At 39.5% G+C, this 27,119-nt stretch overlaps 1 protein-coding gene across 1 annotated transcript in view; it reads left to right on the forward strand.

The window, feature by feature from the left end:
* LOC121978335 (coatomer subunit beta'-1-like) overlaps window positions 1-19,861 on the forward strand; it is a 37,316-nt gene extending 17,455 nt beyond the window's left edge. The window contains exons 15-18 of the mRNA XM_042530694.1: window positions 18,948-19,019; window positions 19,130-19,246; window positions 19,666-19,735; window positions 19,782-19,861. Coding sequence (XP_042386628.1) covers window positions 18,948-19,019; window positions 19,130-19,246; window positions 19,666-19,735; window positions 19,782-19,861 — 339 coding nt within the window. The remainder of the gene's footprint in view (window positions 1-18,947; window positions 19,020-19,129; window positions 19,247-19,665; window positions 19,736-19,781) is intronic.
* The last annotated feature ends 7,258 nt before the right edge of the window (window positions 19,862-27,119 follow it).

A 27,119-nucleotide genomic window follows, 5' to 3' on the forward strand; every position in this document is an offset into this window, starting at 1 on the left:
AATGGAATTAATAACTTAAGGAGACTTGGGTCAAACGTGTTAAGTTCCGCAGGAGATCCAAGTCAAAACCTAAAAGAACAAATAGATTAAGTTTTGGATCAAACGTGTTAAGTTCCGCAGGCGATCCAAAATTTAATTTAAAAGAACACATGGTAGCTAGGAAAAGGTTCAGACCTTTGTACAAAAATTTTGTACAGTGGAACCTCTAGGTTTTCCGAGTAGCAACCAACAATTGGTATCAGAGCTAGGGTTTTGCCTCTGTGTATTTAGTATTAGTTTAATTATGCACATGTCATACATAATTTAGGCAGGATAATAGTAGGATGTGCTAACTTTGTGGATGCAGGATCCAACTATTATGGCTTATAGTTATTATGTGTGTGATTGGACCCTTGGACATGTCAAGGGCATTTTATTGTGTGTGCATGATTGTATTATAAAATACAGCAGGAGCTGTATTTAGTTTTATTAGGATTTTATTTTTGATCTAGATACATGTACATTCCTTTTATGGAATATAGGATCAAAATGTAAAATTCTATTTATGTCGCGGATCGAATCTTGCAAAGCGTGGAACCTTCTATGGACCAGAGGCGCAGCGGAACTAGGAGCAAGATGGATGCGACAGCTAGACCCAGTGGCGGTGGCCAAATATGGCAGCAGCTTGGGATGACAACACACGGAAGACAACTAGAGATAAAAGCCATAATAGTTGAAAATTAGATTTTCTATTTATTGCTTTTATATTGTGTTGTGTGTGCATGTTAGTTTACAAGTTTAGTAGGCTAGTATAGTTAAAATTCCTCATTAATAAATAACTAAGTGGGAGAGGGATTTTTAAGTAAATCCCATGGTCTCCATTACTGGTTTGTAAGTGATGCAAACAAGCTTGCGCGTTGGCTCTGAGTGCCTTCCTCTATAACGGATGAGCTAGTTTGCAGATCACTAGAACAAACTTCCATTTTTGGATGACTATAGGAAGTTAATTAAGAGCGTGTGATCTTCCCCAACGGAAGGGGCATAATCTTATTAATGGACTTAGTGTCAAGTAATGGTATACACTTAGACACATCTAATAGTATCCTCCCCATCGGAGTCACTACTATTATTTGTGTGACCAAATGAAATCAACTATTAATTTGTCATAAAACTAGGTTGACAAGATAATAAAATTAAAGGGTTAAAACCCCTCTTACAAATGATTGATTTTGTATACGTCCACACTAACGTGGCATACAAAATTAACGGTGTTTGAGATAATTTTATTTGTCATAAAGTTACGTTGACAAGATAGTTAATGGGTGAAAACCCTCCTCTTACAAATGTTGATTTTGTATACGTCCACACTAACGTGGCATGCAAAATGCACGGTGTTTTGAGGTGTTGGTAAATTTAAATAGTATTGTTAGAGGAATCAATATTATTTTAAATTTAGAGTCTTAACCAAATTTTTTTGTGATTCTTAGGATAATGGTCAATCCCTAGCTGATATACTTAGTGGTCCCAATTATAATTGATTGGAAATAGGATTTGGACATTAAGGTAGACTGTCCTCTTAGAACTAAGAACAATATAGGTGTATTTTATTCATTAGTTGAAACATGTTTAGTGGAGTTATCTACCGGTACCTGGTGTGTAGATATGGGAGCCACTGATTCATTGCAGGGTTCCAGGAAACCCGACAACAAAATGAAAATAAAAAACACCATCCACATGGGCACTACTGCAAAAGTAGCAGCTATTGCAGTGGGAGAGGTTTATTCTCTAATAGGAATAAAATTTGGATTATTAGTAATTGTCTTTACGTACTAAGTTTAGGAAGAACCTGATTTCAGTTTCTAAACTATTATAGAATAGATATTGTGTCTATTTTGATAACAAAGCTGTTATCAAGAAAAATAGACAAGTTATCGATTCTGGTATGTTGATTGACAATTTATAATCCAATAACTCCCACGATGTAATAAATGGAAATTATAACACATCTTCTAACTTTAAGAAGAAGCAACCTTCAGAGATGAACCAATTATATCTTTGGCATCTAAAGCTAGGTTATATTAACTTAAGTAGGATTCATTGGTAGCTAATGAACTTTTGGGTTCATTAGTAGTGGAAATCTTTCCAACCTGCGAGTCTTACTTGGAAGGAAAATAACCTAGGAGCTTTTAAGTCTAAGGGGTATGGAGCCAAAGATATATAGGAATTGGTTCATTTTGATTTGTGTGATCCTATGAGCATCCAGGCAAGAGGTTGTTTCAAATATTTCATCTATTTTATAGACAACTATTTGAGATACGGATATATTTACTTGATGTGCCGCAAGTCTAAGTGCTTTGATTAGTTCAAAGAGTACGAGGCTGATGTGGAGAAACGACAAAGTAAAAATATCAAGACACTATGGTAAGATCGTAGTGGCAAGTACCTCTTGGGAGAATTTAGGAGTCATTTATCAGAAGTAGGGATTCAATCCAAACTAACTACACCTGGTACACCCCTACAGAATGGTGTAGAAAAAGGAAGGTATAAAGCTCTTATGGAATAATTAGATCGATGATGAGTTATTACCAAATTTGTTTTAAGGATATACACTAGAAACAGAAGTGAATACCTTCTAAAGTCAGAACTCTCTACTCCCATAGAATTGCAGAATGGGCATAAGCCTAGTATATTCGGATTTGGGTGGTCTAGCACATGAGAGACACTGATAAGTTGGGCAGGAGTTCACTTGTTTGTGAGTTATCCTAGAGAAACAAAAGTAGGTTTATAGTCTTAAAAATCAGAAGGTCATTATCAATGACCAATTTTTAGAAAATGACTATGTAATAAACCAAGTGCCCATAAGAAAATTTGTTCTTAAGGAAATAATAGAAGACATGTCTAATCAAGTACCAACTGTACAAGATGAGATACCACAAGGAAACTGCAACACGTATCACAAATGATACACAATTGCAAAAAGTGCCTTGTCGTAGTGGGAGGGTTGATAAGCAACCTAAAAGGATTCATGTTTTGGGAGAGTTTTTGGACTTGATCCCTGGAGGACATGAACCTGATCTCCGGACATATGACGAAGCACTCCAAGATAAAAATGCAACATCTTGGCAAAGAGTAATGAATAACAGAATTAGAATATATGTATTCTAATAAAATCTGGAAGCTTGTAGAAACACCAAATGGTGTAAAAGCCTTTGGGTGTAAAAAAAGTCTATAATAAGAAAAGAGGAATAGACAGGAAGGTAGAAACTTTCAAAAGCAAGGCTTGATGAAAAAGGAAACTTTTTCACTGGTAGCCATGTTTAAGTCTATCCAGATTCTTTTATCTATTTGGCAAGTGGATGTCAAGACAGCATTCCTTAATGGAAGTCTTGAAGATAGCATCCACATAAAGCAAACCAGAAGGGTTCATTACAAAGGGCTAAGAGCATCTTGTGAGAAAGCTCAATCAGTCTATGAACTGAGGCAAAGCTTCAAGGTCTTGGAACATCCAGTTTATCAAAGTAATCCAGACCTTTGGATTTATTGAGTAAACGGATAAGTCTTGTGTATACAAATGGTGTGATGGAAACGTGGTGGTGTTTCTTGTACTATACGTAGATAACAATTTTGGTAGTTGGAAACAATATCAAAATGTTGTCAGAAGTAAGGGTATGGTTGTCCAAATAATTCGATATAAAGGACTTGGGAGAATGTATATATTTTTGTGATCAAAGTAATAAGGGATCGTAAGAAAAATATATATAGATATATCCCGAGTTTAATATATCGAAAAAATCCTTACTCATTTTTAGCATGCAAAACTCCTAGAAAGGTTTCTTACCTTTTAAGAATGGAGTGTTTTTATCTAAAGAGATGTCTTCGATGACATCAAAGGAGATTGAGGACATGTAGGTAGTTCTTTATGCTTCGGCAGTTAGACAACCTAATGTATGCTATGCACGAGATCAGAAATCTGTTTTGCCAAGGGCATAGTTAGCAGATATCAAAGTAACCCTAGACAAGGACATTGGACTGCAGTAAAGCATATAAGTACCTTAGAGGCACTAGAGATTATATGCTAGTTTACAAGGCAGTTATTTTGGTCCCTGTGGGTTGCATGGATTTTAACTTCCAATCGGATAGGGACAATATTAAGTCAACCTCGGGGTTTTGTGTTTACTTTAGGAGGTAAAGTCATAACTATGGAAGAGTGATAAGCATAGGTGTTTATCTGGACTCCACCATAGAAGCTTAGTATATGGCAAGCCTCTAAGGTAGCCATAAAAGCTGAATGACTCAATAACCTCAAGATAGATTTAGATATGATTTCTGGTTTGTCCAAAGATTATTACAATTTATTGTAATAATGTTGGTGCAGTAACAAACTCGAAGAAACCATAAGTCTATAAGGCAAGTAAACACAATAGAGCGCAAGTACCACCCAATACGAGAAATCGTATAAACGAGGAGAAGTTGTTGCCGCCTAGATTGCATCAGATGATAACCTAAGGTCCTTAAGGTAAGAGCTTTTTGAAAGGCATGGGAATCAGATGTACAGCAGATATGGCAGCTTAGTCTTTTAGTATAAGTGGGAGATTGTTAGAGTGTATACTAAAAGCCTAGCTTTTGGTATAAATATTTATCTAGAAATAAGAATCACATTGGTTAAAAGTCTACATTTATGATAAATGTAGTTGCTCAATTAATTTATATTGTAGATAACATGGTGTGTGGTGTCACACACAGAAGATCATGTTATTGGTTCCTTATAAATTATAAACAGTAGCTCACGACCAAGATGGAAAGGAACAAACCATTGGAAGGTCATAGTGTAATTAGGTATTAGTATATCTTAACTATATAATTACACTAGTACACTTAGAGTGTATTGAGTAGGACCATTTGAGGTCGTTCCTTTTATACTGACTTTATAAAGGAACAAAGACCTCAGTTATTATGGAAGTGTGTGCTCTTAATCCTAATATAATAACAAGCACATATATTTGATATTTATTTCTTTAATTTATCAATGGGTGAGATTTAGTTCGATGAATCAATAAGCCCGATAAATTGGGAAATGATATCACTTATAGTGTGTGTTGTTGATTATAGAAGGAAACTGTGTCCTAGTAATCTAGGTTGAGAATGTCCCCAAGAGGAGCTCATAAGGATTGTCATGTTAAACCTGCAGTGGACTTAGTCCGACATGACGATGAAGTTGAGTGGTACTACTCTTGGAGCTAGATATTAATTAAGTGAGTTGTCGGAACTTACTTAATTAGTGGACATGTGTTATCTTAAACACATGGAGACGAACACACTCATAATAAGAAGGAGCCCAAAATGTAATTTGGGATTGGTGCGGTAGTTCAATAATAGTTCTCTAGTGGAATGAATTATTATTGATAAAATTAAGTTGTGTGTTCGGGGCGAACACGGGATGCTTAATTTTATCGGGAGACCAAAACCAATTCCTCCTCTCGGTCCCTATCGTAGCCTCTAGTATATAGAGATTTATACCCACCGCATACCCACCTTCTTACCCATCCAATGGGGTCGGCCAAGCTAGCTTGGAACCCAAGCTAGGCCGGCCAAGACCAAATGAGTCAAGTTGGTGGCCGGCCAAAGCTTGGGTCCCAAGCTTAGGTGGCCGACCACTAGAATATTAAAAAGGATTTTTATTAAAATTATTTCTTATGTGGATATCATGATTTTAAAAGAGAGTTTAAAAATTAAAAATTTCCTTTTATAACTTTCTACAAAAGATTAAGAGAAGAGATTAATCTCTTTCCTTATTTGTAGTTTAAAAGGATGGTTTTAATTTTTGGTGAAAACTTTCCTTATTTGTAAATCATCTACATGTTTAAAAGAGAGTTTAAAATTTGAAATCTTTCCTTATTTGTTGATTAAAGGAGGATTTTAAATTTTAAGAAAACTTTCCTTTTTAATCATGTTCATAATTTAAAAGAAAGTTTAAAATTAAATATTCTCTTTTATAAGTTTCTACAAGAGATTAAGAAAAGATTTGATATCTTTCCTTATTTGTAGATTAAAAGAGATTTTAATTTTTAGAGATAACTTTCTTTTTATCCACATGTTTAAAAGAAAGATTTTAATTTATTAAATTTCCTTTTTATAAACCAATCATGAAGGGATAAAAATTATTGAGAAATTTTTAGAAGCAAATAAGGAAGTTTTAATTGGTGTTTAAAATTTTATTTGCTTGGAAATTCTATGGTGTGGCCGGCCAAATAAATTGGAGAAGAAAAATTATTTTTAATTAAATAATTTTTTTTCCTTTTCATGGCAAAAGAATTAAGGAAGTTTTTATTAAATTTTCCTTATTTGCCAAGACCAAGGATTATAAAAGAGGGGGTAGAGGAGGCTTCAAAGCTAACGAATCTATTCTATTTTTCTCTCCCTCTTTTCTTCTTCTTGTGGCCGGCCCTAGCCTTTCTCCCTTCTTCTCTTTTGGTGGCCGAACCATACATCTCTTGGAGCTCTTGTTGGTGGCCGGACCTAGGAAGGAGAAGAAGAAAAGGAGGAAGCCTCATCTTGAAGATCCCTTGGAGTATTGGTGGTGATCAAGTTCTTCTTCCTTGGAGGTGGTTCTTCTTGTGGCCGAACCTTGCTTGGAGAAGAAGAAGGTGCGTGGTGGTTCTCGTCTCGGAAGATCGTCGCCCACACGACGTCCGGGATAAGAAGAGGAATACGGTAGAAGATCAAGAGGTTTTTCTAAAAGGTATAACTAGTAATTTTTCTTTCCGCATCATACTAGTTATTTTTGGAAATAATACTAAATACAAGAGGCTTACGTTCTAGTGTTTCGAATATGTTTTTTCGAAGTTGTGTTCTTTTGTTTCTTTCTTTTCCTTGTGATTTGATTGTTCTCTTTGATTAACCTAAAGTTATTTTAGGAAATTAAATATTAGCTTTCTATTAAAGGTTTTGTCTAGTCGGTGGTGGTTGCTCCCATATCCAAGAAGGCCATGTGCCTCGCCACGTCAGTACTGGGAACCTTTTATGGAAATTAATATTTAATGGAATTAATAACTTAAGGAGACTTGGGTCAAACGTGTTAAGTTCCGCAGGAGATCCAAGTCAAAACCTAAAATAACAAATAGATTAAGTTTTGGATCAAACGTGTAAAGTTCCGCAGGCGATCCAAAATTTAATTTAAAAGAACACATGGTAGCTAGGAAAAGGTTCAGACCTTTGTACAAAAATTTTGTACAATGGAACCTCTAGGTTTTCCGAGTAGCAACCAACAAAGCTCGCTAGAAGAGATATCCTCCGAAACAAGCTAATGAACATCCGACTAGAAAAAGGTGAGAAGGTAGCCAGTCTACACGCAAAGGTAAAATAACTGATTACTGGTCTCGAGAACCTCGGAGAAACGGTAACAAATCGGGAAACAATACGCTACGCACTCAACGCGTTTCCTAGAACTTCAGATTGGACATCAATCGTCGACGCCTACTACATTTCGAAAGATCTAGAGGTAAGTACTTTAGAAGAACTATTCTCCACTCTTGAATTGCATGAAACCAGGTGTGTCGGGACAACAAAGGAAGCAAGCCAGATGATTGCACTAAATGCAACCAAGAAGGATGAACCCATGTCAGATTCAGAAGACGATCAGGAAGCATACATGGTAAGAAACTTTAAAAAGTTTTTTAGATCTAATAAATTCAAAGAAATGTAGAATAAAAAGAATCCAAGAAATAGAAGAAGGATGCATTACTACCAGTGCCAAAAGGAAGGACACCTAAAAGAGGATTGCCCAAAACTAAAGAAGGACAAAGGCAAAATTCCCAAGAAGCACAAGAACCTAAAAGCTACTTGGGATGACACTTCATCATCTGAGTCCAAGATTCAAGAATATGCTGGGCTAGCACTGATGGCAAGCTACGAATGGCAAAGCACATCAGAACCTAGCATCGATGAAGGGGGAGCGACCTCAGATGAAAGCAGCGAAGCAGGGGGAGATCCAGGCTTCAAGTCTGATATGGTAAGCGAGGTATGCCTCTTACCCCGTGATCAACTTTACTTTGGTATTAAGGTAATGGCTAAATCCATGTATAAATTAGAAAATAAAAATACCAAATTAGAAAATGAAATTTTAGAAACAAAAAGAATTTTGGCAAAATCATGTCTTATAGAGGATTTAGATAAATTGAAAATTGAAAATGAAAAACTAAAAGAAGAATTATAAAGATTGAAAAAGTCTAATGGTTCAAATATTTCTACTTTTAGAAATTTTGGAGGACTAAACTGGTATTATAGATTTCACCAAAATCAAATTAGAAAAATATCATAGGCCTATGTACCTAGAAAATATTTAATTAACCTTGTAGGAAGGAACCACTATTGGGTTCCAAAAACTTGTTTAATTTAAAATTAAAATTAGACTTAGCATTTTCAGCAAGGAAATTAAAAAACTAATTTCTTTATGAGGCTTTGTCTAAGGAAGTGGTTGTTGCTCCAATAACTAAGAAGGCCTAGTGCCTCGCTATGACCTGGAAGCTAAGTATATCGAAATGAAAAGTTTAATTGACTGACTGAAAAAATATTAATTTAATTACTTAATGCTTTAAAAGAGTTATTTAATTTATGTTAGAAAACATTTAAAATTGGTTTAGAAATTTTTTTATGAAAATTACCTTAGAAATTTTTTTATTATGAAAATTGACTTAGAATTTTTTTTTACCTTAGAATTTTTTTTATAAAAATATCCTTAAATTTTTTTAAAATTTGACGAAGAAGTTTTTTTTATAACTGCCTTCGAATTTTTTTTATATTCAAATTGACTAAGAAATTTTTGTTAACACTTATGATCTTTTTTTGAAAAATGTTTTACTTAATTTTTTTTCTTTCGAAAAAAAAAATTCTGAAGAGTGTCTTTACTTAGCCATTTTTGCTTAAACATTTTTACACTTAAGTTTTTTAGAATTTACCTTAGACTTGTTAAAAGAAACCCCATTTTTTATGTGATCAAAGGGGGAGACAGATGTTAAGTCTAGGGGGAGGTATATAATTTTTAAATTGAAATATCTTTGGACTTAATTGCAAATAAATTGTTTTTATTGCATATGTTTTCCCTAACTTAACTTGGGTTGCTCACATCAAAAAGGGGGAGATTGTTGGAACCCCAAGGTGTTTTGATGTGATCAAACAAGCTAAGTTAGGTCCTGCGTTGTCTAACTCTTTTGTCTAAGTGTGCAGGAGCTTAGGAACACAGGAGGTCGAGCGGAAGACGCGGCTAGCGAGAAGGACGGCACGGGAGAGAGCCGACGGGCTCGGTGCGTCCGAGGGACGAGGTGACCGCGGAAGAGTACACCGGTGGACGAGAAGAACGTGCGCGACGTTTGAGGGACGAGAAACCAGGAAGGAAGGCTGCTCGAGGAAAAGGCCGGAACTTGAGTTCGGGTGAGCCCTATTTCGGATGGCCGAGATCACCCAAGCTAGCGGAGATGGAGCGAAAGACTCAGACCGAGACGAGCTGAACCGGAGCAGAGGTCCTAGACCGAGAAAAGTCAACTCTGTTGACTTTCTTGGTCAGGGTGCCCGGACCCAGATTTTGACCAAGATCGCGTCAAACGCGATCTGATCGTTGGGGGATAAAATTTTATCCCCCCCAGGGCGCTCGGAACCCCTTCGGGGCACCCCGACCAGTGCTATAAATATAGCACTGATCTGCACAGTTAAATTAACTCACTTGTAATCAGTTTTCTCTGTGCTTTCATTTCTGTTCTTTTTATTTGTGCTGTCAACACTGTAAAGAGGCTACTCCACCCGAAGGAGATCATCAGATAGTGCACTTACTTTCCTTGGATTAGCAATCCCCTGATTGCAAACCATGTAAATATCTTGTGTCTGATCTTTTCATTTTGTCTCTTCTTTTTATTATTACAAGTGTCTTTTAGTTAGTTGAATATCCGAGAAAGGTTTTTGGTTTAATTTTTGTAGGGCAATTCACCCCTCCCCTCTTGCCGGCCTCCAAAGGGACCAACAAAAGCAACACAGTGTTAGTTTCTATTGTACTAACTTACTAGGCACTGACCTGGAAGTTGCCAGCTTCCACTTATACTTTTTCTATCTAGTTTGCATCCAACAAAGTCTGAGTCTGAGTACCCAACTAAGTCAAATGTGCTAGTCATAGGGTACCAAAATCCTACACTTAGTGCCCCCTTAATGTATCGAAGTATCCTTTTTATATTAGTTAAGTGTGATTCTTTTGTACAAAATTGATACCTAGCATACATACCTACTGCAAATAAAATATCATGTCGACTTGCAATTAGGTATAGTAAACTTCCTATTGCACTTCTATAATATTTTAAGTTTACTATTTTACTTCTCAATTAGAGTAAATTTTAACCTTAGTTGTCATTCGGGTATTTATATTTTTTGGAATTTTTCATTCCAAACTTTTTAATTAACTCTTTAGTGTATTTCATTTGAAAAACATAAATTCCCTCTTTTATTTGTTTTATTTGTAAACTTAAGAAAAAAAATTAAGTTATCCTTTTAGGCTCTTTTCAAATTTATTTTCTATAAATTTAATGAATTCTTTTAAAAATTTAGTATTTGATCAACCAAAAATTATATATCATCTACATAAATTTAAGCTATAAAAATATCTTTTTCTAAGGTTTTAACAAATAAGGTTTGATCAATTTGACCTTGGTTAAATATATTAGGTATGTTGATTGTGAGATCTCGGAAAATTTAAATAATAGGGTTATTTGAGAAATAGCCTTACAGAATTTTTCCGGGATTTTTCGAAATTTTCTAGGAATTTTTCGGAGCTCGTATGACGGATTTTAAGGGGATCAATTTCGGGTTCGGATTAAAGCCTGTTTGTGATACCCGTTTAAGTGAGGAAAAGTTTTAATTATAAATTTCCTTTCTTATTTCTTTTTCCAGAACCCGACTTAATCCTTTAACCGAGCTCTTCCTCCCCTCTCTGCCCCGACGCGATCCCGATCTCCCCTCCCTTCTCTCTGTTCTCTCTTGCGGACGAAGCAAAGCCGACGGTTCCGGCGGCTGTCGACCTCGACGGAAACCAGTGGCGTCACCGGAGCTTGCTGGAGCACGACGAGATTGGTGGAGTACCGATCTCCTTCGATCGAGGGGTTGCGGTTCGGTGGATTCAACGATCGATCGTCGACGATACGGCAACTAGGGCACGGCGGGGGGTTGATTCGTGTTGTCTCCTAGCCAATCGACCTTCCCTTTCCTTCCCTCGCACTGCTCACAGTGCGATCCATCTCTTCCTTGGCCGGATCTGGATCGAGCCGTGCCACCCGATCGCCGGCGTGGAAGGGGCGATTAGGGCTTCAATGGGTAAGCAATCCGAACCTTATTCCTCTTTCCTGTTCTTTGATTTGTGCCCTAGATCGCCGGGAGCCATTCCCCCGATCTCTTCTCTGTTCACCGATACCCTGTTCTTGATCCTCATCTTCTTGTGGTTGATTAGGTCTCGGTTGAAGATGATGGGATCATTTGAGCTATCGGCAGAGGCTAGGGGAATTCTTGCTTGATTGGTGATCTCCACCGCTTGACCTCCTGCTTGATCAGATTGATAGCAGCAAGGTGAGGTCTTGTTCTATTCTGGCTGTGGAGTTGTTCTTGGTTCCGGTAACACTTCAACCAGTAGCTTCTCTGGTTCCAGCAATCAACAGCAACTGGATCGAGGTAAGGTGTGTAGGGTTTGTCCTGTTTTAGATGATTGATCTTAGTGTGGATGAATTAGGGTTTATGTATTGGTTGAGTAGTTGGATGTAGATTTGATCTTAGATGTAGACCATTGTTGGATTTGATTATTTAGGTTTGGATTCTAGTAGTGGTTATTTGTGATTAGATCTAATTGCTTAGATTAACCTAAATGGAATGATTAGGGTTAAGACAAGTAACCCTAATCGACTATTGGATTTAATTTAGGTATTAGATAACTAATCTAATTGGTAACTACGGATTAGGAAATTATTCCTAATTAACCGTTAGAAAGGTGGAGGGTTATAGGTTAGGGTTTGTCCCTAAATTTCTGTTTAGGATTTATTTAGCTATTTGTTTGTATTCTAGATAAATAAATGTAAATGTATTTATTTACACAGGACTCTGATTCGAGACGGCGTCTCGACGTCGACTTTGGATTGCGTGATTTGTACCTTCTATTTGAGGCGGGTACCCTTTGACTTTTCTTGTTGATATTGTCTTGTGATATGTGCAGTTTATATACATTTACTAGTAATTGGTAGATCTTTCTCTTCTCTGGTTATAGTTTATTCTATACCTGTAGGCGATTATTAGCGATTGGTAGTTAGCATATTCCCTGGTTTAGTTATTTGATACTTGATACATGTTGCTACGATTAGCATCTATACCTTAGTCTAGCATGTTTTTCTTTCTTGCTATGCTTATCTGTGTTCATAGAGATGCATATCTATAGTCCTCTACTCTACTGGATTAGTTGCTTTACATGTGTGATACATGCTCTTGGATTCATGATACTTACATCATTGTTATATGTGATGTCTTTGGATTTATGCTGTTTATTATCCTTGTTATATATGTGTTTATCTGTTTGGCATCTACACATATGGAGGAGGATATGTTCAGGTATGACATACTGTAGCCGCATGCACCATATCGCATGATTGCATGCTGGGCGATTGACGACTCCATTATTGTTGAGCTCGTCGGCCGGCTACATTGACCTGCACACCACGTGACCATTGCATGGGTAGTGGCACAGCACACAGGGTGTGTAGGTTGCCCGGTGGTGCTCCGCTGGAGGCTCCACTCATGGGTAGTGTGATAGGCAGCGTGGTAGCACACCGGGGTCCCTCCCCGTCATTGCGTACCGGGAGATGAGAGCATCGCGCTCCCTCCTATAGTTGAGGTTGGAGGATAGGTGTACTCCGGTGTATCCCGTCCACTCGGTCACTCTTCAGGGGTAGTGACGACAGAGTGCACGGTGTCACAGCCCTACCCACGCGGTCTCACCATTGTGTGTGAGATTCTGACTGGCGTCAGGGGTGACCATGTCATTTGCATCATATGCACAGATTGCATTAATTATGATTGATGCATTTTGGTGATTGCATATGATTGACATGCATCTAGGATACGTTTCATATCTCTATCTTTATCTGTATGTTTACGATTGTACCAAGCCTCGCAGGTGAGTACAGTTTATTTCAGTTATGCATTTTCTTATTATTCTTGCTATGGACTGTACTTTATGCCTATTGCTGGTTACTACAGTTTATTTCGGCTATGCATATCTGTTATTCTGTTGGGACTATACCGTAGGTTGTATGGTTAGAGAACTGTACTCTTGATCCCATGGTTTAGGAGACTGTACCTTAGGCTATTACTGGTGGATATATATATTGCTGTACATGTCTATTAGTTTACCTGCTGAGTTCTTTGAACTCACCCCGTTGTTACTATTTTTTTTCAGGTTGAGGCCGTCAGGAGAGATTCCAGTCGCTAGGCCCTTTGTCGCGAAGATTTCTAGATATCGATTTCTGTATTCGCTTTTATTCGTATACTTGTGATATGGGTTTGTATTGTGGACTTTATATCGAACATTCGGGTTTGCCACTTTGTTTTCCGCTGCGAATATTTCATTACTTCGTGGATTTCATTTCTTCGTTGTAGTGGAGTAGGATGTGTACGTATGTCTTCGTTGATTTCTATATCATCTTTTCGTTATATAACTGCGTGGATTGTCCATATTATATCTGTGTAGAAATGTTAAATATAACTGCGTGGATTGTTTACTATTTGTGTGTATTGTTCCGGTCGAGTGTGGCCGAGGTATAGATATATGTATACTGAGATTCATATTGTCCGCCGTACAGGGGAGATGCTGCCGAAATTTCTTCGGACAGGGACTACCTGGGGCGTGACAATTTATTTGGTATCAGAGCTAGGCTCATGATACTTGCTCTTCGTTTTGGATTTTCGAGGTTTATCTGATACCAATTTATTTGGTATCAGAGCTAGGCTCCGATTTTTGATTTTTGTGTGCTGGAGTTTGCGAGCGTATCTGGATTTTTGGGATTTTATCTGATACCAATTTATTTGGTATCAGAGCAAAGTTTTGCGATACCTACTTGTCGGGTTTCGGATTTACGATGCTTACTTTCGTGAGCCTTTCTTGGTATTTTCGGATTGTACGGATTTCCGTCGATTTTCTCGTTTCGGAATTCCGAGGCATTTTGACGAGGTTTTATTGGATCTATTTGGGGGCTATGCAGCGACAGGACATCTCCAGACGGCAATAGGTAAATCAGGTAATTTTATAGTTTTCATACCTGTAGTGATATCTGGGTAATATTTTGTTTACTGATATGATACATACACGTGTTCCGATACTTAGACGTGGTCATCCACGTAAGGGGCCGATAGATTCTCTGGAGATAGAGTCTCCAGAGAGATCTGCTAGGGTCGAGCTGGTCCGTCAGGGACAGACTCGTCAGGATATTATAGGCACGTCGGATTATAAGATCCCGACGGTTTCGACTTCAGAGGTACATACCTCGACTATACCATTAGTGGTATCACCTGCAGTATACCCGGCACCCCCTCCAGTCGTGCCTACTACCGTGTACTTGAGGTACGAGATGAGACAGAGATCTGGTGGGGCACGCAGCGCTCGATTATAGGCGAGCAACATATTACCTGGACGAGATTTAGGGAGGCATTTGAGAGTCAGTATTTTCCCCGCGCGTATCAGATGACACGTCGGCAGGATTTTCTGAGTCTTCGGTAGAATAACCGCTCAGTGATAGAGTATAATATCGAATTTAATCGGTTGGCCAGATTCTGTCCTGAGTTGGTTGCCAATGACAAATCTCGTATGCTTCAGTTGGTCCAAGGATTGTACGGGCATCTTCAGGTGAAGATTGCCGGTCTTGGTATTGCATCATATACAGAGGCACTGGATAGAGCTCTTATGATTGAGTCTGCTCATCAGAGTGTGAATGCAGACAAGAAGAGAAAGCTGACTAATCGAACTTCCGGACAAATCCAGTAGCCACAAGCTACCGGACAACAGCAGAGCAGTCGTACTCAGACGGGTCAGGGTACTTCTGGGTCATCTGGTCGACCCCAGAAGTCAGGATGATCTTCATCAGGACGTTCCCGGTCTTCTCAGCAGAACCGAAAACAGTCCGTCGGTGACCCTCACTGTACCCGATGTGAATCCCGAGATCACATCATCTCTGCATGCACCTTGGATAGTCAGTTTGCTATTATTGCAAACTGCTTGGGCACTTGAGCTGAGATTGTTCGTTGAAGGCTCAGCATGCAGCTTCCAGGATTTCTGTTCTTGGAAGACAGTTTGGTCAGTCCGGGACTCAGTGAGGTGGGCCGAAAGCCCAATCTTCGCATCGTCAGCAGAGGACAGCTTCCCCTGTAGCAGCTGCGTATGGCATGCACGGGCAGGAGCATTCCAGTGTCCTTGTAGAGAACCCCACGGTATTCCGCCTTAGTGTTCTCCTGTACTATTCGTCAAGAAGAAGGATGGTACTCTGAGGTTGTGCATCGATTACAGGCAGCTGAATGCAGTGACTATCAGAAATAAGTACCCTTTGCCACGGATCGAGGATTTAATTGATCAGCTCAGAGATACATCAGTGTATTCTAAGATTGATCTGCGATCTGGATATCATCAGCTGAGAGTCAAAGATTCTGATATTCAGAAGACAGCTTTCCGCACCAGATACGGACATTACGAGTTTTTGGTAATGTCATTTGAGCTTACCAATGCTCCTGCAGTACTTATGGATTTGATGAACAGTATCTTTTTGGAGTATTTAGATCAGTTTGTGATTGTGTTTATCGATGACATATTGATCTATTCACGTTCCGAGGAGGAACATGCGCAGCACCTTCGCATAGTCTTGGAGACTCTTCGACGACATCATCTGTATGCGAAGTTCAGCAAGTGTGCATTTTGGCTTTCCTCAGTTGGTTTTCTAGGACATGTGGTTTCTAGCCGAGGTATTTCAGTAGATCCTCAGAAGATCGAGGCTATCACTAGCTGGGAGCAGCCGAAGTCAGTCCAGGAGATCCGTAGTTTCTTGGGCTTGGCTGGATATTACCGACGATTCGTTGAGGGTTTCTCCAGCATTGCTATGCCATTGACACGTCTGACTAGGAAAGGCGTGAAGTTCACGTGGTCAGAGGCTTGCGAGACCAGCTTCTAGGAGCTGAGGCGGATATTAGTATCAGCACCAGTCTTGGTTTTACCTTCTGGTGATGACGGATTTGTACTTTACACAGACGCATCTCTTCAGGGCTTGGGCGCTGTTTTGATGCAGCACGGTAGGGTAGTCTCCTATGCTTCTCGTCAGTTGAAGGAGCATGAGAAGAACTACCCAGTACATAATTTAAAGCTAGCCGCTATTATCTTTGCTTTGAAGATTTAGCGACATCATCTTTATGGTATTACTTTTGAGATTCTTACTGATCATAAGAGTCTCAAATATATCTTCACACAGAAGGAACTCAATCTGCGACAGAGGAGATGGATGGAGTTCTTGAAGGATTATGATTGTACTATTAGCTACCATCCGGGTAAAGCTAATGTGGTTGCTGATGCACTGAGCAGGAAGTCCAGAGGGACTTTAGCTTGTCATCGAGTTACAGTCACGGACTTGATTCAGGGATTCGCCGAGTTGGGACTTGAGGAGCAGGGACGGACAGAGCAGGGTATTCTTGTTACCATGGTTGCTCAGTCGTCGATCAGGATGAGGATTCGAGAGGCCCAGGCCGGAGAACAGCATTTACAGTTCATTAGCAGCCAGATAGCTTCCGGACAGCAGACCGAGTTTACACGAGATGATGAGGGGATTGTTTATTTCCGAGGTAGATTATGTGTACCTCAGTCTCACCCGGTCATGGAGGAGTTACTTCAGGAGGCTCATCGTTCTAGGTTTGCTATCCACCCATGTGGGACCCGTATGTATCGTGATTTGAGGCGTTCCTATTGGTGGAACGGTATGAAGAAAGACATCGCGGAGTTTGTAGCCAGATGTCTTGTCTGTCAGCAGGTGAAGGCTGAGCACCAGAGACCTGCTGGATTACTTCAGAGGATCCCTATTCCCGAGTGGAAGTGGGAGCACATTACTATGGATTTCGTGGTTGGTTTGCCTATGACTCGTCGAGGCCATGATGACCGATTAACCAAATCCGCACACTTTTTAGCGATCCGGAAGACTGATTCTCTGGATCGATTAGCAGAGTTATATTGTCGAGAGATTATCAGATTGCATGGAGTTCCGTTGAGTATTATATCTGATAGAGACCCGCGGTTCACGTCCCGGTTCTGGCAGAGTCTGCAGCAGGCCTTGGGCACACAGCTCCGTTTCAGTACGACATTCCATCCGCAGACAGATGGACAGTCAGAGCGGACCATTCAGACATTGGAGGACTTGCTGAGGTCTTGTGTCATGGACTTCGGAGGCAGTTGGGAGGACCACCTGCCATTAGTGGAGTTCGCCTACAACAACAGCTATCATTCGGCTATCCAGATGGCACCGTTTGAGGTGTTGTATGGTAGGCCTTGCCGGACACCCATCCTCTGGGAAGAGGTTGGGGAGGCTCAGTTGGTAGGACCTCAGAGAGCTCAGCAGGATGCAGAGCTGGTTCGCACTATCAGACGGAGGATGTCAGAGGCCCAGGACCGCCAGAAGAGTTATGCTGATCAGAGACGGAGACCCCTGGAGTTCTCCATTGGTGATCACGTATTTCTTAGAGTTTCACCCACGAAAGGGGTGAAGAGATTTGGTCTTCGAGGTAAGCTAGCTCCCCGATATATTGGACTATTCCAGATCTTGGAGAGGATTGGAGCAGTAGCTTACCGTCTGGCGCTACCACCATCTCTAGCTGGCATTCATGATGTATTCCATGTATCTATGCTGAGGAGATACGTATCCGATCCGGCACATGTTCTGTCAGATATATCTGTTCCTATTCAGCCTGATGTTACTTACGAGGAGGTTCCGGTACAGATTCTGGACCGTAAAGAGTGTCAGCTGCAGAACAAGACTGTCCGACTGGTTAAAGTCAGATGGCAGCATCATTCTGACGAGGAGGCTACGTGGGAGCTGGAGGATACGATCCGAGCTCGATACCCCCATCTTTTTACGTGAGGTATGTGGGTTAGAGTTCCTTTCAGCATTTATACTGTTTGGTTATATTTTAGTGTTTGCTGTTAGTTATAGCGAAATTTGGGGACCAAATTTTTATTAGTAGGGGAGGATGTGAGATCTCGGAAAATTTAAATAATAGGGTTATTTGAGAAATAGCCTTACAGAATTTTTCCGGGATTTTTCGAAATTTTCTAGGAATTTTTCGGAGCTCGTATGACGGAGTTTAAGGGGATCAATTTTGGGTTCGGATTAAAGCATGTTTGGGATACCCGTTTAAGTGAGGAAAAGTTTTAATTATAAATTTCCTTTCTTATTTCTTTTTCCTGAACCCGACTTAATCCTTTAACCGAGCTCTTCCTCCCCTCTCTGCCCCGACGCGATCCCGATCTCCCCTCCCTTCTCTCTGTTCTCTCTTGCGGACGAAGCAAAGCCGACGGTTCCGGCGGCTGTCGACCTCGACGGAAACCAGTGGCGTCACCGGAGCTTGCTGGAGCACGACGAGATTGGTGGAGTACCGATCTCCTTCGATCTAGGGGTTGCGGTTCGGTGGATTCAACGATCGATCGTCGACGATACGGCAACTAGGGCACGGCGGGGGGTTGATTCGTGTTGTCTCCTAGCCAATCGACCTTCCCTTTCCTTCCCTCGCACTGCTCACAGTGCGATCCATCTCTTCCTTGGCCGGATCTGGATCGAGCCGTGCCACCCGATCGCCGGCGTGGAAGGGGCGATTAGGGCTTCAATGGGTAAGCAATCCGAACCTTATTCCTCTTTCCTGTTCTTTGATTTGTGCCCTAGATCGCCGGGAGCCATTCCCCCGATCTCTTCTCTGTTCACCGATACCCTGTTCTTGATCCTCATCTTCTTGTGGTTGATTAGGTCTCGGTTGAAGATGATGGGATCATTTGAGCTATCGGCAGAGGCTAGCGGAATTCTTGCTTGATTGGTGATCTCCACCGCTTGACCTCCTGCTTGATCAGATTGATAGCAGCAAGGTGAGGTCTTGTTCTGTTCTGGCTGTGGAGTTGTTCTTGGTTCCGGCAACACTTCAACCAGTAGCTTCTCTGGTTCCAGCAATCAACAGCAACTGGATCGAGGTAAGGTGTGTAGGGTTTGTCCTGTTTTAGATGATTGATCTTAGTGTGGATGAATTAGGGTTTATGTATTGGTTGAGTAGTTGGATGTAGATTTGATCTTAGATGTAGACCATTGTTGGATTTGATTATTTAGGTTTGGATTCTAGTAGTGGTTATTTGTGATTAGATCTAATTGCTTAGATTAACCTAAATGGAATGATTAGGGTTAAGACAAGTAACCCTAATCGACTATTGGATTTAATTTAGGTATTAGATAACTAATCTAATTGGTAACTACGGATTAGGAAATTATTCCTAATTAACCGTTAGAAAGGTGGAGGGTTATAGGTTAGGGTTTGTCCCTAAATTTCTGTTTAGGATTTATTTAGCTATTTGTTTGTATTCTAGATAAATAAATGTAAATGTATTTATTTACACAGGACTCTGATTCGAGACGGCGTCTCGACGTCGACTTTGGATTGCGTGATTTGTACCTTCTATTTGAGGCGGGTACCCTTTAACTTATCTTGTTGATATTGTCTTGTGATATGTGCAGTTTATATACGTTTACTAGTAATTGGTAGATCTTTCTCTTCTCTGGTTATAGTTTATTCTATACCTGTAGACGATTATTAGCGATTGGTAGTTAGCATATTCCCTGGTTTAGTTATTTGATACTTGATACATGTTGCTACGATTAGCATCTATACCTTAGTCTAGCATGTTTTTCTTTCTTGCTATGCTTATCTGTGTTCATAGAGATGCATATCTATAGTCCTCTACTCTACTGGATTAGTTGCTTTACATGTGTGATACATGCTCTTGGATTCATGATACTTACATCATTGTTATATGTGATGTCTTTGGATTTATGCTGTTTATTATCCTTGTTATATATGTGTTTATCTGTTTGGCATCTACACATATGGAGGAGGATATGTTCAGGTATGACATACTGTAGTCGCATGCACCATATCGCATGATTGCATGCTGGGCGATTGACGACTCCATTATTGTTGAGCTCGTCGGCCGGCTACATTGACCTGCACACCACGTGACCATTGCATGGGTAGTGGCACAGCACACAGGGTGTGTAGGTTGCTCGGTGGTGCTCCGCTGGAGGCTCCACTCATGGGTAGTGTGATAGGCAGCGTGGTAGCACACCGGGGTCCCTCCCCGTCATTGTGTACCGGGAGATGAGAGCATGACGCTCCCTCCTATAGTGAGGTTGGAGGATAGGTGTACTCCGGTGCATCCCGTCCACTCGGTCACTCTTCAGGGGTAGTGACGGCAGAGTGCACGGTGTCACCTACCCACGGGTCTCACCATTGTGTGTGAGATTACTGGCGTCGGGGGTGACCATGTCATTTGCATCATATGCATGCATTGCATTAATTATGATTGATGCATTTTGGTGATTGCATATGATTGACATGCATCTAGGAGACATTTGCTTTCTCTATCTTTATCTGTATGTTTACGATTGTACCAAGCCTTGCAGTGAGTACAGTTTATTTCAGTTATGCATTTTCTTATTATTCTTGCTATGGACTGTACTGCCTATTGTTGGTTACTACAGTTTATTTCGACTATGCATATCTGTTATTCTGTTGGGAGACTATACCGTAGGTTGTATGGTTAGAGAACTGTACTCTTGATCCCATGGTTTAGGAGACTGTACCTTAGGCTATTACTGGTGGATATATATTGCTGTACATGTCTATTGGTTTACCTGCTGAGTTCTTTGAACTCACCCCGTTGTTACTATTTTTTTTTCAGGTTGAGGCCGTCAGGAGAGATTCCAGTCGCTAGGCCCTTTGTCGCGAAGATTTCTAGATATCGATTTCTGTATTCGCTTTTATTCGTATACTTGTGATATGGGTTTGTATTGTGGACTTTATATCGAACATTCGGGTTTGCCACTTTGTTTTCCGCTGCGAATATTTCATTACTTCGTGGATTTCATTTCTTCGTTGTAGTGGAGTAGGATGTGTACGTATGTCTTCGTTGATTTCTATATCATCTTTTCGTTATATAACTGCGTGGATTGTCCATATTATATCTGTGTAGAAATGTTAAATATAACTGCGTGGATTGTTTACTATTTGTGTGTATTGTTCCGGTCGAGTGTGGCCGAGGTATAGATATATGTATACTGAGATTCATATTGTCCGCCGTACAGGGGAGATGCTGCCGAAATTTCTTCGGACAGGGACTACCTGGGGCGTGACATTGATAGTCGTTCATACCAGGCCCTAGGTGCTTGTTTTAGTCTATATAAAACTTTCTTTAACCTAAGTGTTGGAGCAATCTGAGTACCCTAGGTTTTGATGTTTGGGCAAAGGTTTAAGTTAGGTTTATTGTTGTATTTGATATGCATTGTGAGTATGCATGATACATGTACAACAAAGAAAGTCCAAGTGTGTTCTTGGCAAAGGAGGAAAGTCCAACGATGAGTCTTGGCGGTGTAAGTCCAAACATGTAGTCTTGGCAACGTAAGTCCAAGTGTGACTTGGCAATGTATGAAGTCCCAGAGACGTGACCTCTTGGTAAAGGAAGACCCGACAATAATGACTAGGCCGATGGAAGCTCCAGAAGGTAAGACGTGAAGGATGGGGAGGCATCTGAGGGACACAAGGCTGATAGAGGAAGCTAGAAGGCTAGGTGTAGGCTGGTCGGGTGAGGATGAGTGTTGAGTGAATGTACTCGGGGGTTAAATCCTAGGATTAGGGTTTTACTGTAGTGTTATTGTAGCAGTCGACTGGTGTTTACATCAGTCGGCTAGTAGCCGACTGTTGGCTTGTAATGATCAAATTTCACTTAGGACCAGTCGACTGGTGGTGGGGAAAATAGTAGGTGTTTTCCTCCCGAGATCTATTTAACAGAGCTCAGGGTGCTTGGCCAAGGTTGACGAAATTTTGGTGGTTAACCTTAATTAGAGTCTTCAAGTGCCCAAGTGATCTAGTGTGCTTATACGAGGTTGTGGCGAGGTTTCTCCACCCACAAGGAGCTACGTGAGCTAGCCGGAAGTTCTCCGGAGAATCATCCACCGACGGATCGGGATCATCCACTTTACGGATAACTGTGGAGTAGGAGTTTTATCTTCGAACCACATTAAATCAACGTGTTAGGTTTGCTTTCTATTGTTAGTATTTGTTTTTGTATTCCACTGTGAGTACTAACCATTGTAGGAAGCGACGTTTTAGGTGAGACGCTATTCACACCCCTCTAGCGGACGTCAAGGTCCCAACAAGTGGTATCAGAGCGAGGTTAGCTCTTGTTGGACAAATCTCCAAGAGAGTGGCTAGAGGAAGAAGATGGAGTCAGAGGGACCTCTTGTTAGGATGTATACTAAAAGCCTAGCTTTTTGTATGAACATTTATTTTGTAATAAGAATCACATTGGTCAAATGTCTGCATTTAGTAAAATACAGTTGTCCATTTAATTTATATTATAGATAACATGGTGTGTGGTGTCACACAGAAGATCATGTTATCAGTTCCTTATAAATTATAAATAGTAGCTCACAACCAAGATGGATTGGGACAAACCATTGGAATGGTTGTAGTATAATTTGGTATTAGTTTATCTTGATGATAAAATTACACTAGTACACTATGTGTGTATTGAGTAGGATCATTTGAGGTTGTTCCTTTTGTACTGACTGCTTAAAAAAATATAACCTCTGTTATTATGGATGTGCGAACTCTTAATCCCGATATAATAACAAGCACATATACTTAGTATTTATTTTTTTTAATTTATCAATGGGTGAGATTTATTCATTAAATCAATAGACCCGATAAGTTGAGAAATAATATTATTTATATGGTGTGTTGTTGATTATAGAAGGAAACTGTGTCCTAGTTATCTAGGTTGATGATGCCCCCTTGAGGAGCTCATAAGGATTGTCATGTAAACCCTGAAGGTAGTACTACTATTGGAGCTAGATATTAATTAAGTGAGTTGTCAGTAACTCATTTAATTAATGGATATTCGATATCTTAAACACAGGGAGATTAATGCACTCATGATAAGAAGGAGCCCATAATGTAATATGGATTGGTGCGGTAGTTCAATAATAACTCTTTAGTGGTATGAGTTATTATTGATGAACTTGAGTTAGGTGTTCGGGTCGAACACAGGAAGCTCAAGCTCATCGGGAGACCAAAACTAATTCCTCCTCTCGGTCCCTGTTGTAGCCTTTATAAAGTCTTGTATCCATAAAGTCCACTTCTTACCCAAGCAATGGGCCGGACACATCCTTTCTTGGTGCAAGGGGGCCAGCCAAGCATTAGCTTGGAGTCCAAGAGGAGGCCGGCCAAGCTTGGTGCCCAAGCAAGGGGCCGACCACATAGGATTAAAAGGAGAGGTTTTATTTTTTCTTAAAATCTTTCCTTTTATAGCCATCCACATGGTTTTAAAAGAGAGTTTTAAATTTTAAAATCTTTCCTTTTATAGCTATCTACAAAGGTTTAAAAGAGAGATTTTAATTTTGTTAAAATCTTTCCTTTTTTGTAGTTATCTATAATATTTAAAAGAGAGATTTTAATTTTGATAAAACCTTCCTTTTTTGTAACCATAATTTAAAAGAAAAGTTTTAATTTTAATCTTTCATTTTTTGTAGTCATCTACAATGTTTAAAAGAGAGAGATTAATTTTAAAACTTTCCTTTTGTAACCATCACAATAGGAAATTTAAAAGAGAGAGATAAAAATTATTTTTTGCCAAGACCAAGGATTATAAAAGAGAGGTAGATGGTGCCTTATGGGGTAACACACAACCTAAGTCTCCTCTTCTATTCCTTGGTGGTCGGCCCCTTTTCTCCCTTTCTCCCTTGAGGCTGGCGACACCTCTCTTCATCCTTGGTGGCCGGTTGTTTGGTGGAGAAGAAGAAGAAGGAGGAGGTCTCTTCACCTTGTTTTCTTCCTTAGGGCCAGCGGCACATCAAGTGACATCTTCTTGTGGCGGGTTGCTTGGAGAGGAAGAAGAAGAGAATGAAGTTTCCTATTTTGGTTTCTCTTGGTGGCCGAATTTCTTGGAGGAGAAGAAGTTATTTGGGTGGATTTCATCTTGGTAGATCGTCGCCCACATGACGTCCAAGAGAAGGAGAGGAATACAGCAGAAGATCAAGAGATCTTTGTTTACAAAGAAAGATATAACTAATTAATTGTTTCCGCTTCAAATTAATTAGTTTGTGTTCTTTGTATGGATCCTGAAATACCAACACAAGAGGCCAGCGATTTCATGTTTTGATTTAGTGTTTAGATCTTGTGCTTCTATTGAGATCTTTGTAGTTAAACCTAGGGTTACTATAAGAAGTTTAAATACCCAATTTCTTTGAAAGGCTTTGTCTAGGAAGTGGTAGATGATCCCATACCCAAGAAGGCCAAGTGCCTCGCCATATTTAACCTGAAAGCTAATCCTTGAAATAGATATTTAATCAACTTTTGTAACATGGGATGAACTTGGATTAATAATGTTAAGTATCGTTTGCAATCCAAGTTTTAACTACTGAAGAACACATGAGTTGAACTTGAAGTAAAAATGTTAAGTTTCGTTTCCAATTCAAGTTTAACTCATGAGGAACACATAGGTTGTTAGGAAAGTTTTGTGCTTGTATAAATTTTTGTACAGGAGAAGCAGAATGGAATTCTGAGTAGCATCCAACAAGTGGTATCAGAGCGAGTTTTCTGCCTCGGTGTGTTTCGTTTCCAGTTAAATTATGCACGGTTCATACATAAATTTAGGCAGGATAATAGTAGGATGATCAAATAGATTAACTCTATAGTTGCAGGCATCCTAGTTCCAACTATTATGGCCCTATTGTATTTGTGTGTGATTGGACCCTCGGGCATGTCGTGTAACACCCACGAAATTATAAAATAGGTATATGAATATTATTTTCCTTAGAGCATAAAGAAATGATAAGAATAAGAGAAAAAGGAAAATAAAAACAAAAGAAAATATAGAATAAGAAGAGGTGAGGTCAAGGATTGAACCTTGAACCTCCCACAATTTATGGAGATAAATTGATGAATGATAACCATTAGGATAAGGAGAAATAATTAGATAGAAAGGAATGAAAAATTTAGTTAAAGGAGAAAAGAAAACTAAGCAAAAAGAACAAGAGAAAACCAAGTTGCTTACCTTCTTTTCCCTCTTGGTTAAGAAAAGGAGCAAGCAAAAGAGGGATTTACTACTTCCCTCCCTCTCTCTATTTTCGTGGGAATTAATGGAGTGGGGGAAAAGAGGAGTTGAGGGAGTGAATGAAGACATGTTTCATGGGCAAGGGAATAAATAGATTGGGAGAAGAAAAATAAGGGATTAAATCATTTCTTCCTTCTTCCTCTTTCTTCTTCATTCCTCACCGAACTAAGAACTCCCTCCCTCTCCTTTGTCCGAGAGCTAAGCTAAGCTTCTCTTCAAGAAAAACTAAGTTTAGAGAGGAGACCTTCAAGATCTAACCCTTGCAAGCAAGAGAAACAAAAGGAGGTACAAGAAGAAGAAGCTCTCTCCTTCCTTGGCACCTAGGATACTTTTCTTCTTAAGAAAAACCACAAGCGAAAGGAGGTAAGCTTCCCCTCACCTGTGGTACAATAGTTCATATGGTTTTCATGAAGATAGATTGCTTAAAAACCTAGGGTTGCTTCATGGAAATTTCGGCCAAGATAAAAAGAAGAATCTAAGGAACTTTAAAATTCAACTAGAGGTGCTCAGTATATTTATTATGATATGTATTTTATGGTAGGAGGTTAACCTAATGTTTTTATGCTAGAATGTTTAGTTAGAATTTAGATTTATGATCTTAGATTCTCGGCCAAGCATGAACAAAAGAACTAAGTAAGCGTAGGACTCAAATTAAGCATGCTCCCTTGTTCTTATGATATGTGCCCTATGATAATAGTGTTGTTAACATTTTCTTCCACTTGTCTGTTGATTTGAACTTCATTTTCAAGCTCATGAACATTCAGCCATGGTAGAACTAAGGGCCTAGAAGAGCTTTAGACCTAAAACTAAGCATGCCATGATTTTCCCTAAGATAAAATATGAAGCTAATATGATATGCCCATGAGTTTATGTTGATTTGAACTCTATTTCATGTTTGTGAAGATTCGGCTATGTTGAGATATGAGGCCTATGGAAAGTTTAAAACAAGTTTAAGATGCTCATGACCTTCTTGATGAAAAGATATGAAACTAACTTGATGTCCTTATGCTTGTTTGTTGCATAGAAATTTAGTTACATGCTCTACAACTTTTGGCCACACAAGGTTTTAAGACCTAGGATGTTTAGAACTTAAACTAAGTTTGCTCATGTTATTCCTTGTAATAAATGCCATGAAATTTATGTAGGGTTTACATACTTTATGGCACATGAAAACTAGTCTATGCCTTACATGTTTCGGCCACCATTAGGTTAAAGGCCTAAGGAAACTTAGAACCCAACTTAGATATGCTCATGATGTTCTTGTAATAAATGCTATGAAATTATTTATGGTTTTCATGCTCTTATGCCACTAAAAACCTAATTCCCATGCTTGATAAATTTCGGCCACCTTGGATTAAAGGGATTAGGAAGTTTGAAACTTGAACTAAATGTGCTTATGATGTTCCTCATGATATGTATTATGATATGGATTTAAGGTTCAACACTTTCATGCTACTTGTAACCTAGAATCATACTTGCTAGGGTTCGGCCATGTTAAGGTTAAAAGCTTAGAGAACTTAGAACCCAACTAAACATGCTCAAGTTGTTTCTTATTATATATGATATGACATTAGTTAGGGTTTACATGTTTGTATGTTGCTTATAACCTAATTTGAGGCTTGATGGGTTTCGGCCATGATATAAGTAAAGACCTAGGAAGCTTGGAACCCAAACCAAATATGCT

This window comes from Zingiber officinale, chromosome 4B (genome assembly GCF_018446385.1).
Source record: "Zingiber officinale cultivar Zhangliang chromosome 4B, Zo_v1.1, whole genome shotgun sequence".
Classification (NCBI taxonomy): domain Eukaryota; kingdom Viridiplantae; phylum Streptophyta; class Magnoliopsida; order Zingiberales; family Zingiberaceae; genus Zingiber; species Zingiber officinale.